The sequence below is a fragment of the Rhipicephalus sanguineus genome, chromosome 9 (genome assembly GCF_013339695.2).
Source record: "Rhipicephalus sanguineus isolate Rsan-2018 chromosome 9, BIME_Rsan_1.4, whole genome shotgun sequence".
Lineage (NCBI taxonomy): Eukaryota > Metazoa > Arthropoda > Arachnida > Ixodida > Ixodidae > Rhipicephalus > Rhipicephalus sanguineus.
The window spans coordinates 29849964-29866052 of record NC_051184.2 but is presented as its reverse complement, the minus strand read 5'-3'; the positions used below and the strand labels follow the sequence as shown (position 1 = coordinate 29866052).

At 46.7% G+C, this 16089-nt stretch overlaps 1 protein-coding gene across 1 annotated transcript in view; it reads right to left on the bottom strand.

Moving 5' to 3' along the window:
• Positions 1-1195: 1195 nt before the first annotated feature.
• Positions 1196-16089, bottom strand: part of LOC119404883 (uncharacterized) — a 28584-nt gene continuing 13690 nt past the window's right edge. The window contains exons 2-3 of the mRNA XM_037671573.2: positions 2579-5951; positions 1196-1435 (exon numbers count right to left, since the gene is read on the bottom strand). Coding sequence (XP_037527501.1) covers positions 1294-1435; positions 2579-2943 — 507 coding nt within the window. The 5' untranslated portion in view covers positions 2944-5951 and the 3' untranslated portion in view covers positions 1196-1293. The remainder of the gene's footprint in view (positions 1436-2578; positions 5952-16089) is intronic.

Sequence of the window (16089 nt, the reverse complement as noted above, 5' to 3'; positions counted from 1 at the left end):
GGGCCATGTAGCCAGCGCAATTCAAGGGCTAGCCAACTCGGCGCTAGTATCGTGCGAGGTGTGGTTGACACAGAGGGCTTTAGGCAAAACTCATACACTTCTTCTTTCCCCGTTTCGTGCCTCATAATGCTAATGCTTTAAAGAAAACCATTGGTCACAGGTTCGGCTCCAGGAGATGCGATTCAGACCCTTCACAGATTTTATAACCCGTCTGATCGGAGTTAATACCAGCCTGGCCAGTTTATAACCAGTCTGATCAGAGTTATAACCAGCCTGATCAGTTCATAACCAGTTTGATCTGTGACATAACACGTATACCCGCCCGCACAATCGGCTTCCTTGAGGTCAGGTCCGCCGGCTTATGGGCCGAGTGGGCAAACACCGAGTAGCGGACAAGCAGAAATCCCACGCAGCAAACTGTCCGGAGAGTTTCCGCGGTGCGCACGTTCACAATCGTCTAGCGGTCACCACACTGTGTCCGATTAAACCACGTGCACGTACTTCTCGACAGACAAGAGCATGTGGTCACACTGTATACATTGACCCGCGTACACTGTCCCTAAAACACTTTACAAACTCCTCTCTTCAACCCGTGACTGTGTTTGGGAGACGTGGGTTCAGTAGAAGGTCGCCTTCTGTGTACTGGTTGTTGTGTTCCCAAACCAGAGTCCTTGACGTCGCACTGCGCGTCTCGAAGGATGGCTAAAATTATCGTCCTATCGAAGTTGCCGTATTCATGTGGAGCGTGGCCCGTTCTTTAGTAGACTTCACACAGGCTTCACGTAGTTATGCTTCGTTCTTTGGGAGACTTGAAGAACTCAACTTGTCCTGGCGCAACACGTTATCGCATTATCGGGGAGCGCGCTGAAGCACAGGGAACATGCTCAGGATGTTCCGGGGACCATTCTCATGCATTAAAAGGGTCAGACAGGATAGCTGATAAAAAAAAAACCGCCAAGGCCTTCTTCTACCTTTTAAACTTGCTTGATCATGGGTGCTGGGACGTGCAATGGCTTGCCGGCTGGTTGAGGGGGCAACTCCGTCTGTTTGTCTATCAACAACGCACTTCATGCAACGTCGCATTCTTCATAGTCCAGCAGTCCAGCAGATGATTAAGTCGTCTGTTTGTATATCAACACGCTTCTGCAAAATCGTCTGTTTCGTAGTCCAGCAGAGGAGCGAGTGGTCTCCTATGTTTTTCCAGAAGACGACGTCGTGGTGCCGCAGGCGAAAAGCAGAGGCCGACGTCCTGTCCGTGCACCGGGACGTCTAGAAGAAGGCCTTGGCCGGTCGTCATACGAAGGTCACCTTGGAGCCGACGTGGGTTGTCTGCGGTATGGCGTTGACGGTGTTCAGCGCCTGCAGCGCCAGTCTGTTGGCCAGCCTTGCTCGGTTCGTTGCGTTCAGGTACTGCTCGTGGGCAGCGTTGATGTATCTGCGGGCAGATGAGCACAAGAAAAGCGAGCCCTGATTAGTCAGGTGGCCCTGGCAAAGAGAAAATTCAGACAGAACCGACTCAGGTTGTCGTCCATGTATGCGAGGGCACCGTTTAACGAAGATAACGTAATTAAAAGGCTGCCATATAACAGCGGATAGCCTACACTAGCATCATCATCATCACATCATCATAGTAAAAAGTATTGAGGGACTATGCCATCATCAACAGCCTGACTACGCCAACTGCAGGGCAAAGGCCTCTCCCATCAACCAGGTCCTGTGCTTGCTGCGCTCACGTTATCCCCGCAAACTTCTTAATCGCATCTGCCCACCTAGCTTCCTGCCTTCCCTTGCGCGCTTGCCTCCTTTTGGAATCCAACCCGTTAATCTTAATGACCATTGGTTATCTTGCCTTCGCGCTACATACCTTGTCCATTCCCATTTCTTCTTGATTTCGACTAAGATGTCCTTAACACCCATTTGTTCCCTGATCCACTCTGCTCTCCTCTTGTCTCTTAAAATTACACCCATCGTTTTTCTTTCCATGGGCTCGCTGCCTAATGCTACACTAGCAGCATTAGCCAATGCTATGGCCATTACTTAGCCACAGTAGACAATATTTACCGATAGTAAGCCAATACTCGACAAGATTAGCAAGCTACGATTAGTCAACATTAACAGCCATTTAGCCAGCATTCGCCGAAATTAGCCAGCGCTAACCAGTGGTGGTGGTGTGCGAATTAGTAAATACTTAGTCCATGGCGCTTATACCTGTACTATCTCTGTTGACGCCGCCTTCGCGTACAGCCACAGTGTACAGTCAGCGTCCAAAGTTTATGAACCACGAGACAAAAAAAGAAAAGGCTGAATATTCCTGCTGCTTCGGCAGGTAGTTCAATAGAACTTCTGTTGGGCATAGTTGTTACATAGCATTTAAGGTGAAAACTTCAGCGCAAACTAGGACGGACCACAAAGAATAGGTAGCCTTGAATTTAGATTTCCGTCCTCTTCCAAAACGCGCTAAGAGCATGTACTGTGCATTTCAACCGAATACTGTCGCAAATACTGGGAAAGTCAGTTTTCTAAGACTTATAGTGGTCTCTAAACTTTTGACGTCGACTGTACATTCGCACGCACTGACCTTCGGTACATCTTGCACTCCTCCTGTTCCTTGGCCTCCTGTCGCATGTAGCGTATCATCATGAAACCGATGCCGAACGAGTAGAAGAACAGCACCACGACGATGTAGAGCAGCGCCTGGCGCTGACTCGCCTCCGATTCCCGGTCGTCGATGGCGGGAGAGCCCGTGCCGGACGTCGAGGATCCGTTGGCCGACCACAGGTCGTCCTCTGGACCCCGGGACACGTTCGCCGAGGGCGACGACGAGGAGGAGGACAGGTTGGCCGTCAGGGACAGCAGGAGCCTGGTCATGTTGTGGCAGTGCACGTCTATGGGCGACGTCGAATGCGGGGCGCGCTGGACGTGACGCGTCTGAACGGGAGCCATTCGACGGAACGTTTCTCTCCTGCGCTGCCTTCTTTGTCGACCACGACACCTCCCGGTACCTTTGTTCTCACGTCTGAAACATTCGGTATTTCAGTGGTGTAGCGTTCGTCTCATACAGACTCCTGGACCCACTCAATCACCATTTGAGCTTACTTCGCAGTCTTAACGGCAAGCGTTCGATTGTTCGGTATAGGGGTTGTCTTTTCCCGAGAGCTCCTTGATGACTGGTTGCAGTTGTGCTTCGTCTGACACCTGATCTATCACCACATCGTTTCCGACTTCTTTTTCTTTTTCTTCAAGTTATGATTCCCGGAGTATCCCTGACGGGTGTCTGTTAACGTGGTGGACCACAGTCAGGTGAGGTTTCTGAAGTTTCGTCACAGTCTTGATGTGTTCTGACGTGTTCAGCAGGTGTGGTTCCTGAAGCTTTCTCAGTCTTGGTGTGTTCTGAAGTGTTCAGTGAGGTGTGGTTTCTGAAGTTTCCTCACACTCTTGATCGTGCGTTCCCTCGTCTGATGTAGATGACGTATCCTCCACGGACTCGCTGCGGCGATTGGTCCTCGTGATTTCAGAGGTGGTCTTCGCAGCACCTTTTTTTTTTCACGCAGCTATTGTCCTAGAGCTTCGTCTCGAGAAAAGACTGACGGGCGATGGGCAAATGTACCTGGCCACCCTGACGATTTTCCATCGACTCTGTCGAACGAAAGATGTCATTCCTCCAGGTCATAACGCCATATCGTCGAGCGTGGCGTGGGGCTTTACCGTTCTGTTTTGTTGCTTGGCTCCGGGTTTTTTAAAACTGTTGGTGTTGCTCCCCGAGTTCAGAAAAACGGCGCGACTGATTATCTGCCCGGCGAGATTCCAGAACTTTCTTTTCACGCTGACTCTTCAGCCGTGTTTGTATCCTCAAGTGTCAGCAAAACCTTCTGTTGTTTCACGGGCTTATTATTTTAATCGAAGATCAGCTACTTAAACTGCGGCTGAAAATCTAGCCATGTGTCCAGTTATTCGCTTGCGAGCGTTCTGGATTACCACCCTGCGTATGGCTTCTAAGAATTTCTGCGCACTCACGGACTCGCGCTTTCCTGACGGAATACAACACTAGGAGTTTTTCCCGCCCCTCCTTTTCAAGTACAAACTAAATCTGGTGCGATTGCATCGATTAAAAAGTTAACGAACCTCCCTACCTTGAAGTTTTCGCTACATCATGCTGCATGTTTATCTCACTTAGAGTCGTTTCGGTTGATCCGGTTTTGGCCAGTCGACACTGCTCTCCTTGCGGCCAGTCGTCCGTCTGCCTTTACCACGTCACTTAGGCTCTAGTTTGTAGAATTATGGTCTACATCTGCGGTCTGGCTATGTCCTACGATGATCCACGAAAGTTGGGCTAGACTTCGATAACAACTTTACAGACCCTGTAAATTCTGGCTGAACTGTCAGCGCGCGTCTTCTACATCGACTTCATAACTTCGCTAAGCTTAAGGTGCAACCTTTACACGCAAGCATGAAGCGGAGCTTCGGATGTGTTGGGTATCACAAAATACGCGCCGCAACCTACTCTGGGGAGCTATAAAACACTGCCCTATAAGCATCGGCTGTTGCTAGTCGGTATGTTATGTAAAGTTTTCGACGAAAATTGGTGTAGTCATTTTCCTACACTCTGTTCGCGAACATCACGGTTCGTTAAAAAGAGTCGTGATTATCAATGAATACTTGAGATATGTAACTTTGCTTGAGCTGAACGAGATTCTGGCTGCGATATGAAAAATCGTACCGCGTTAGTCAACGACGCGAGGAACTCGGTTAGTGGTCCCGAATGGAGGTATTTTAGTATGACGCGATAGTATGAGCGCTTTTATAATTTCCTGAGTGAAATAAAACAAACAAACGCAGTGCTCTGTTAGTACGTTTAATTTGGTTTTAGTGTGGGCAGTTATTGCTTTTTGTTCGACCAAAGCTTTGTGTCTACATGTCCTCGTAAAGAAGGCGGGAGTGCTGAATTTGGGCTTATGCTTACAGCGAGGTCTGTAGTATAATACGAAGTGGATTAGAGTTAATGTGTGATTGTTGATGTCATTAAAATCTATTACTGTTTCTGTTTTGTTTCGTCTCTAAATGGTTTCAAGTGAGCGCGTTGATAGAGTTTGAAGATAATTAGTCAGGTAGCTAGGCCCTCTTTTAGCGCAGTTAACTGGCCCAACGGTTCTGTGGGCAAGCCTTCGCTGCACACGTCTCGACTTTCTACGATTATCTGATTCTACGGGAATAATTAAAAACAAAGTCGAGTTGCTCTCTGCCAACGTGCCACTACTGAAGGTTAAAGCCAAACCGTCAGGTCACTAGAATTCCCGTTGCTGCGGCACCGAGAACACAAGGTTTCGCTGGTTAAGCCTTCTGCGGCTATTTGGTCCCTCAAAGATAACAAAGTCCTTCTACGGATTAACTGAGTAGCACTAGGCAAGTGTTGTTCGTTCGCGCATCGCTCGGGACTCAACGTTTAAGTCGTCGGGAAACTGGATTTCCTCTTGGTGTGGTTAGACCTAAAGCCGAACGAAGTTCTGTGGTCAAATATTCAGCGCACGATTAATCGCCCCTTTAAACGTTCTGCTGTTATCTTATCTCTTTGTACTGATCCAATGGCCCAGTGTACAGGCCACGGTGCTGTCGAAGTCTTGCTTGATTGTTTACAATCCTCTGGCGAGATTCCTATCTCAAAGCTTGACGGCAGTCGTTCCACTGAGCTACCCCGTATGGTCCACTGATTGCGGAATGAGCGGTCTGATGCCTTTGTTCCGCAGTCTTCGATTGTCAACACAGAAAGAAATCGTAGACCCTCGATGGTTGCTTCGGCTGTACCGATGTCCAGAGTTGCAGGATAAGAAAAAAAGATACAACGCCGATTGCTGGGCCGATGTTGAAGCGAATGTGGTGACCAGATGGCCAGCAAACGGAGAGAGCCCTTGGCTTCGCTTGCGGCTTCGGACGGATCCTTACGGCTGAGATGACTCCTGCGAACATTAAAAAAAAAAAAAACAAGAACGAAGAAAGTTACAACGAAAGTTTGCGGCGCACCGCACAAGTTACCACCACATCCATGCCTGGCTGCTCAATCACACTGCTTCGTTACGTTCCTTCTACAGGTATTATTTTTTTTTAGAAATGTAGCAGACGATGTGCTCATCGGCTCAACCTCTCCGCAGAAACCAACAGAATCTAAAAACGTTGGCAGAAACCGTGTGTCGCAACAAGACGAAACAGTTGGTTGGTTCTAAAAATATTCCAACCATGTATCACGCCTGCTGTGATGGTGGTGGTGAGCGCTGATACCGACGAAAAAAAGAAGCGCAGCTTGCACTAGTGACGCAAGGCTGGAACCATCAGCGGAGCTAGTGTTCCACCTAGCTTTTTCGAAGTTATTGCTGCTAGTAATAAGTATGGTTAGGCTTGGCTATCCATCTCCGGTTTCGGTCGGTTCCCCAAACTACGCACGTGTTACGTGGGTTTGGCGGGGAGATGTCACGTGACTAGCAGTTAAGTGATGTTGTGATTTTTAGACACATGACTAGCTGTTACGTGGTAGTTGGTGGGAACACTCCCGTCATCAGCTGTTACGTGATTTCACGTGATTTTTAGTCAGTCACGTGACTAGTTGCTACGCGATGTTACGTGCTTTTGCGTTATGTTACGTTGTGTTACGTGATTAGTCATGTGAGCAGCTGTTACAGTGACATGACTTGATCTTACGTAATGATACGTGACTTTTAGTGACGTGACTAGTTGTTACGTGGTGTTACGAAATTTTTGTCACGTGACTAGTTGTTACGGGATTTCACATGATATTTAGTCACGTAGCACATTCGCCCATCATAGTTATTGCATTCCACGGCAGCACGAATAGGCGCACGCGTTGTGGGAGCAAAGCAGAATGAACAAGAGAACGAAGAGAGAGCGTGCCGGTTCATTTCTGTTCGCACCACCCGGCTCAACGAAAAGCTTTATCAGCTCCGATGTAAAAAAAAAAAAAAAAAAAAAAAAAAAAAAAAAAAAGACACGTTAATCTCAGTACTAACAAGCGCTGATCTAGCTTTAATTTTATCAGGTCATAGCGCTGACGAAACCGCGGAATTCCCAACTCGGTTCTCGGAGGGGAAGCGTCCCAACGAACTCGTTTAACGAGCAGTATATAAACGTAATCGCAGAAAAGAAAAGACACACGGTCCCTTATGCATTTGCCTAAGACGGCTCGAAGGCCCCAGAAGACCTGCACTAAGTTTTGTGCGACCGCAGACGATACGCATCAGAGAGTCCCGTTGAGGTCCCTTTCAAGGTGTAATCAGAGAGTCCCGTTAGAGAGGAATGTCCCGTTGAAGGTGTAATGCCGCCTTCAGAGTCTCTGAACGCGTCAATACACCTTCAACGGGACTCGAGCTTAGCAGTGCGACATATTCTCGGCCCATGGCGGAGCGCCACCCGTGCGTTACGCGCCACGAAAGCGCTGTTAACGTTCTTGCGGGTCACGAGACTTGACGAAACTTTGTAAACAGTGTAATCTATGTGTTGTGTGGCTGTATGTGCTGCTATGTGTTTATCAGTGTATGTAGCGTAATCATCACTCAGCACCTGAAGTAGCATGTCAGCCGAATAGGCTAACATCTCCAGCATTTCATTACAGCATTTCTCTCTCTCTCTCTCGAAGGCGAAAGCTATCTTCTTGTTAATATCGGTCAATTGTATTGATTCCCCCTCCCGCCGACCCCCGAAAGCATTTTGCACAAGACGTGGTTTTGCTCTGCCTCCGGGATCGGAAGCATTGGAAGCTTTCGGCACCTCACCTGGTTTTGCACTGCCTCCGGGATCGGCCCATCTTTGACCAAGCAACCATGCCATGTGATGGCGTCATCATGTGACGTCAGGTTATGCGACGTCGTAGTCACGCCATGATGATCTGACAAATTCTACCCATCTGTGACGTCACATGGCGACGTCATCACATATTATTTTTTTGCATCACTCGTGTTGACGCCGACCGCCAGTTTTCGCGTGTGATGAGGCATCTGAGGCTTTCGCCTTAATAGCAGAACCATTGTGAAATGAAAGAGAGAACGCCATCGTACTGCCGGGGATGGAAGTCCCTTCGGAGCTATATAGCTGTATGCCACTGTCAGTGCAAGGCGTCGGACGAGCGAAACCAGGTCACGTTCGGATTCCGGGTCGCATCGACCGCCAGGTAGCGTGCCTACGCGTGGTCTGCCGCGATACTACAGACTTCGCCTCGCTGTCAGCTGCGCACGCCAAAACAATGCACGAGAAAAGAAGACACTTGTATCGCATCGACACGCCAGAAAATCGTTTCGCCTGCCCGACGCGTCGTGAGATTGCTTTTGTGTTCTCAGTAAACTGCTCGCTTTTTTTTTCAACTTGCATTTCATTTTTTTGCCCGTCTCAGAAAGCTTCGCGCGTAGATTAAGAGAGATACATCAGGGCGCGCCTGCGTGCGTGGCCGGTATGGGTTTGGAAAACTAGGGCACTTTTTCGTTCAATATGGTAAGCAGCGTGGACGGTATTGTAGACTAGCACTACACACTGTCGGACTAGTTGTTGGGGCATGTTCAATAATGACGATGAGCCTAGCGGTAAATACACTACCGCGGAAAGTACGACCTCTCTGTATGTCCTTTTTGGATTCGTGCTTTTGGCGCCCTGTTCATTATTATTATTGAGATTATAGACGTTGGGTTTCCCGCAAACATGAGAACTGTGCCACTGCGATTGTCTAGGTTCTTTTGGAATGAAAGTGCAGTTTATAAAAAGTTCAGCCCAGTTACACCCAATGAGAAATCTGCGGAAACAGCGGAGCTTCGGTTCTCCTGTGGTTCCCTAGAGATTTTCTGTGATGTTTTGTGATTTTGCGTGGGTGTCTCGGATTACGTTATTTGTAGAGGATAGATGCACGGCAAATGACGTGTGGTATCCCCTACCACACCTGCCCCTGCTGCAATGACTTTACGCCATATTCACGCTCAAGCTGCCCTTCCCCGTTTCAATGTATGGCCACCGCTTCGACAGCGACCGAGGCAGTTACGCCATCTATGGGTGTATCTGGGAACCGGAGCGTGACGTGCGGCGCGGACGCTCATCTGTCGTCATGCCCAGCCCTCGAACCGCTCCACCGTGAATAACCGAGGAGAGCCCGAGCGGATGCCATCAAAATCAGGGTCCTCGCAACGAGCTCCGTTGTAGGGCAGCTTGAAGGCCCTTCTTGGGTTATGGCTTAATTTACGGGTTTATCTCAAGCATGTTTTCGCAGTAACAGCCTTTCTTTTTTCCTTTTTCATATTGTAGAAGTGCGACCGACCAATGCAAGTTACTTTCTTAATGAAAATTTCCCCCCTTATCTCTGTCTTTATAATGCCACTAAATCCTAGATGTCGTTCACGCTGCTTAATACAGCTAGAATAAAAAAGTAAAGCAAAGCAGGTATATCTACATAGGGGTACGCAGGGTTCTTCATTAGGGGAGGCGGGGACGAAGTTTCACCACTGCCCCCTCCCCCCTCTCGTGCATGCATACGGGTATCTATATAATATGGCTTGACTGACTTACATGAACACTCCCTGGGTGCTTTTTTGTGCACTATTTTTCATTGCTGGGATTTTCACGAATTCTATTATCTGTAAAGATGTGTAGCGGGCGCTATATAAAAGCGCTAACATCTCCTAAGCAACATATTATGCATAAGCGAAGCAGACGGTTTTGCTAACGAAACGTGCATCATCCGCCGTGGTGCATCACCTGCCGCATTTCGATGGAGGCAAAATGCTAGAGGCCCGTGTACATAGATTTAGGTGCGCGTTAAAGAACACCAGGGGGTCGAAATTGCCGGAGCAATTTCGACCACCTGGTGTCCCTCATAATGATACCGCGGTGTCCCTCATAACGATGTCGTGGTTTTGGGACATAAAACCTCAACAATTATTATTACTGAAACGCGCATCGACACAGACTAAAAATAGAAAAAGCAAAATCGTGGGTTTGCAACGGAAAACTGCGTTTTCAAAAGTTCCAGGCAAAAGCGTCAGTCAGTAGAAACACACGAACGGCTATGCTTAGGCGATTATATTTTTTTTTCTTGTTTTCTCGGTTGCTCAAACATATGCAGAACATCGAGCGATGCCGGGGCGTGGCGTAACGGGCATTACGCTCAGCCGACGCCGCGCGCGCCCTGCGGCGACTGCTTGTTGCAACAACAACTCACCGACGCTGCGCCGAGTAAATAAATGCACGATGTATTTCTTTGATATGCAAATGTACGCGCATGGCCACATCATGCAAATAAAGGTCAAAGGTATACATAGAGAGATATGCAAAACAAGGGGTAAACTTGAAGGGAGCAGGTTGGCAACTGTGGATGAGAGGGGCAGTTGCCTTTCCTTCTTTCTTTAACTCCAGTTGTCTCCGTGCAGTTGAGGTGGCCTCAGGGGCGAGAGACAGCTACCACAATGTGCGTTGTCCTTCTTTCATTACTTTCTCAAAGTTTTGCAAGTGTCTTCTCCTCCCGAAAGTGTAGGCAGGCATCCAAAAGATGTGAGTGAGGAAGACAGCAGGGGCGTCCCCAGAATTTTTTTACTGTGGTTCCTACGTGTTACTGGGGTTCCTACGAGTACTGGGGCTCCTACGGGCAAGAGGCGGGTGGGGGAGCGGGCTGGGAGGTGGGGGAATTTATGTGTTGTGTTTGGACAATGTTTGCTCTTCGAAAGGGCGGGTTTGGGGGGGAGGGGTGAGAGAAAGACACACGACCATAGAAAGGAAAGCGTCAACTTCACACGCGATGTTCGCGTAAGACTCCGCTAGAGGTGCAGGCAAAGCTAGAACGGCGAGGCTGAAGAAGATATTTTCGGCCAATACGGTCTCGTTCAGAGGTCACGTGTTGAGTCGATACCGCGTGGGTTTTTGTCGTTGTTGTTGCACATACTTACTTAAACACTTTATCTTGCACTCGAAGGGCTGCCGTGAATGATTTTTGGGGAGTTAGGGAACGTGGGATCCAAAAGGAAAGATATGCAGTTTTGGAAGATATCGAAGAGATTGGAATGACTGCACGAAGAGTTTCGCTCGCTAAGCGCTGGTTGCGTGACAAAATTCTCTTTCATATATCATTTTTTTCCCCTCCATACACACGGCCGTCTACTCGGGCATAGCAGTCTGAAAATGCGCGAGCGTTAGTTCATGCTCGGAAAATTGCTCGATCACGTTAAGCGATGGTTTTTACTAAGAGGGACAGGAGCGACAACTTTCAAATCATTTCTCTCTCTCTCTCTCTCTATCTCCTAAAGTGCTTCGGGGAGGTTCGAACGAGCTTCAGGAAAATTGCGCATCGATCCCCCCCCCCCCCCTGCGCATTGCTTCTTGCGAAATGGGTCGGTGTAAGGAGACGGCAAATTTTATTTTTAGAAAAGAAACTTCTTTTCGAACGGTTTCTCGTGAATTCAGCGATTCCATAAATGTTCGATGAGACAAAAAAAAAAAAAAAAGATTGTTCTGACTCTTTTGCCCGCATCGCGAATGTTAGGATGGAAAACGCTGCACCAGGAACATGAAAAAAAATTACTTGCGGCCAATTTCTCTAAAGGGCAGGTCATACGCATACCTAAATATAAGTGCACGCTAAAGGAACACCTGTAGTCAAAACTAACCCGGAGTCCGCCCGCTTCGGCGTACCTTGTAATCACATCGTGGTCTTGGCACGTAAAGCCCCACAACTGATGTAAACTGATTTTTACATTTAATAAACGACGCCATGCTCGTAAAAGATGTGTCTACTTGCGACGTGTTGGTTTGTGTGTGTGTAGTGCTTGTTAGTACTTTCTGCCAGCTCTACCTTTTTGTTTCAGTGTTGCTTGAGTAACGTGCTTGAAAGTTTTGGTTAGCTGAATCTAATGTTGCCAACAGTGGTGTGGAAAGTGGGAAAAAAAGGCTGCGATTTAAGTCCCCCCTCTATTCTAGTAAAATAATATAGAAAAGCGTCAGCATGCAAGAATCTATGCATTTACCGAAACACATGCAAAATTATGCAACCGCGGTCGTACAGTGGTTACGCCGCTCGGCTGCCGACCCGAAGGTCGCGAGTTCGATGAACGCGAGAATGCTAGAGACCCGTTTACTTAGATATAGGCGCGCGTTGAAGAATCCAGGTGGTCGGAATTTCCGAAGCCATCCACTATGGTATGCCTCACAATCTTATCGTGGTTTCTGCACGTAAAATTCAAGCGCTTCTTATTAAACACGTATAAAAAAGTGGCAAATAAAGAATACAGTGTGATGCAAAAGCAGTACGGAAATTAAAAGGGCAACTAGAAAGTAATAAATTTGGCAGCGCAAAAATCTTACACTTGAGTTTGGCAAAGGTGCGACTGAAAGTATCTATTCTGTTTTTAAATTCCTTAATAGATGCATTTGAAATACGTTTTTCCGATTCATTTATTTGTAAACTGCACTCCCTTGGTGCGATCTCTACTTTTCGAATAAGTGTTTGCGTCTTATCTTACACACCTATCCTTCTGTGCAGCTTATTTAAAAAAAAAATCTTTCTTACGACCGAGTGTGTCCAACATGCAATTTTCCAGGGAAGGCATAGGGGCCATTAATCCTTGTCTTAAACTGTAGTGTAGTAATAACGACGTTGATTGAAATGAATTGAACATCCTTTCCGTCGGTGGGATCCGAACCCACAACCTTCGAATTACGCGTCCGATGCTCTACCTGTTGAGATACGTGGAAGGCACTTCCCTGTCCGCTTTGGGTATTTATGGGGTAAAGCCGCTGGTGAGGATCAGGTAACATCAGACCTGTTGAAAGACGGTGGAGAGATTATGTTAGAAAAACTGGCCACCCTGTATACGAAGTGTCTCTCGACGGGGAGGATACCAGAATCTTGGAAGAATGCCAACATCATCTTTATCCATAAGAAAGGGGACGTCAAGGACCTGAAAAATTACAGGCCCATCAGCTTACTGTCCGTTGTCTGCAAGCTATTTAAAAAAGTAATTGCTAACAGAATTAATACGACATTAGAGTTCAATCAACCAAAGGACCAGGCAGGATTTCGTACAGGCTTCTCAACAATAGACCATATTTATACTATCAATCAGGTGATAGAGAAATGTGCGAAATACAACCAACCTCTATGCATAGCTTTCATAGATTACGAGAAGGCATTTGATTCGGGGGAGACATCAGCAGTCATGCAGGCACTGCGGAATAAGGGCATCGACGAAGCCTATGTAAACATAATGGAAGAAATCTACAGCGGATCCACAGCGACTATAGTCCTCCATAAAGAAAGCGACAGAATCCCAATAAAGAAGGGCGTACGGCAGGGAGACACGATCTCTCCAATGCTACTCACCGCGTGTTTACAGGATGTTTTCAGGGCCCTAGATTGGGAAGAATTAGGGACAAGAGTTAATGGAGAGTATCTCAGTAACCTGAGATTTGCTGATGACATTGCATTGATGAGTAACGCGGGAGACGAATTACAGCTCATGATTACTCAACTGGATAGGGAAAGTAGAGGAGTAGGTCTGAAAATTAATATGCATAAAACTAAAGTAATGTGGAACAATCTTGCCAGAGAACAGCACTTTGCGATAGGTGGCGAGACACTGGAAGTTGTAAAGGAGTACGTCTACTTAGGACAGGGAGTAACCGCGGAGCCGAACCATGAGAGTGAAATAACTAGAGGAATAAGGATGGGATGGGGCTCATTCGGCAAGCATTATCACATCATGAATGGTAGTCTACCACTATCGCTCAAGAGGAAGGTATATAACAGCTGCATCTTACCGGTACTTACCTACGGAGCAGAAACCTGGAGACTTACAAAGAGGGTTCAACTTAAATTGAGGACGACGCAGCGAGCGATGGAAAGGAAAATGATAGGTGTAACATTAAGAGACAGGAAGAGAGCAGAGTGGGTCAGGGAACAAACGAGGGTTAAGGACATCTAATTGAAATCAAGAAGAAGAAATGGATATGGGCCGGGCACGTAGCACGTCGGAAGGATAACCGGTGGTTATTAAGGGTAACTGACTGGATTCCAAGAGATGGCAAACGCGTGTGGGGGAGACAGTAAATTAGGTGGGTAGATGAGATTAAGAAGTTTGTAGGTATAACGTGGCAGCAGAAAGCACAGGACCGGGTTGATTGGTGGAACATGGGAGAGGCCTTTGCCCTGCAGTGGGCGTAGACAGGCTGATGATGATGATGATGATGATGATTGTGTTATTCCTGGGCGTGTTAGCCGGCACCGCTCGTAGCCAAGGCTGTGGGTTCGAAGGTTGTGGGTTCGGATCCCACCGACATTTCAGATTACGTCATCATCATTACATTACAGTTAAATACAACAATTAATGACCCCTATGCTTTCCCTGGCCTAATTATTTGTTGGGCTCGTTTGGTTGTGTGTGAAAAAGAAACGAACCCTTAGAAAAGATTTCCCTCCTTTCTTCCTTACGGTTACTAAGCCTTCTTCGATTGCGAAATTGGAACTTCGCATTAGTGATTAACGGATAAAGTTCTTCGATCCAGCTGAAATAGGAGTGCCGACAGCCTGTGTAAGGCAATCGAGAAAGAAAGTGATTGGCGCAAAAAGTGATCACAAGAAGAAAATTTGATAATGAAAAAAGAATCAAGGTAGCAGCTACTTTCTGCGGACGAGCGAACGCACTTTCCCACTTAGAGCTTTTGAAAAGGTCTTAAAGCAAGAAGAAAAAGCGGACAGACCTTGCAAAATAAAATCAGAATATACTTGAATTACGGATGGGGAAGCTAGTTAAGCGTAAGAGTGGAATTACCAAAAAAAAAAAAAAAAATTGCACTCTCGATCATGCGAGTCGGCCCGAGTAACGGCTAAAAACACAAAACGCAAAATCCAAAGCTGAAGTGGTAGAACTGGGCTTCTCCTTTTAGTTGGTCGTACTGAGGTGAAACCTGCTTTCAGGTAGGCAATGGAGCTTCGCAGTTCTTTTTAGAAAAAAATTGGTTGTACTTTTAGTTTTTGCAGTATTTTCGGCAGACGGTCCCTTGCGTGTTTTTCTTTCTGTTTTTTTATTGCGCCAGTGCGTTACGGAGACCTGCGGTGTCTCTTGTCTAAGTGTATTTTTGTTCTATCTTCTTTTATTTCGTTCGCAACGAAAAGAGAAGCATGTGCGTAAGGATGTACTTCTATGCCGCCTCGTTTCAAAGGCGAGTCGATGGACAAATCTTGTTGCCGGTGAGGCGCGACCGGTGTCAAGGTAGAGTTTCTATCTATCTATCTATCTATCTATCTATCTATCTATCTATCTATCTATCTATCTATCTATCTATCTATCTATCTATCTATCTATCTATCTATCTATCTATCTATCTATCTATCTATCTATCTATCTATCTATCTATCTATCTATCTATCTATCTATCTATCTATCTATCTATCTATCTATCTATCTATCTATCTATCTATCTATCTATCTATCTATCTATCTATCTATCTATCTATCTATCTATCTATCTATCTGTCTGTCCGTCTGTCTGTCTGTCTGTCTGTCTGTCTGTCTGTCTGTCTGTCTGTCTGTCTGTCTGTCTCTATCTATCTATCTATCTATCTATCTATCTATCTATCTATCTATCTATCTATCTATCTATCTATCTATCCTATCTATCTATCTATCTTATCTATCTATCTGTCTGTCTGTCTGTCTGTCTGTCGTGTCTGTCTGTCCTGTCTGTCTGTCTGTCTGTCTGTCTGTCTGTCTGTCTGTCTGTCTGTCTGTCTGTCTGTCTGTCTGTCTGTCTGTCTGTCTGTCTGTCTGTCTCTTTTTTCCTCTTTTCTCTCGCGGTTTCGATCTATGCCACCCACACCAGTTAACGTTTGCTCAAAAAATTATACTTGACAGACGGATGCAAACACCGCCGAGAATTTTTCCGCTCACTACGACATCGCGTACATAACAAAACCACAGTGTTTCGTCATCTTGATACATTCGTTGTCTGGACAGGACTGGACAATGGCGGTTTTTCGATCTCGTGCGGGGGGCAATTAGTCCGGACTGACTCAAAGAAAAAGAAAAAAAAAAGAAACCACGCGCTCCGATAAACCCGCAATTT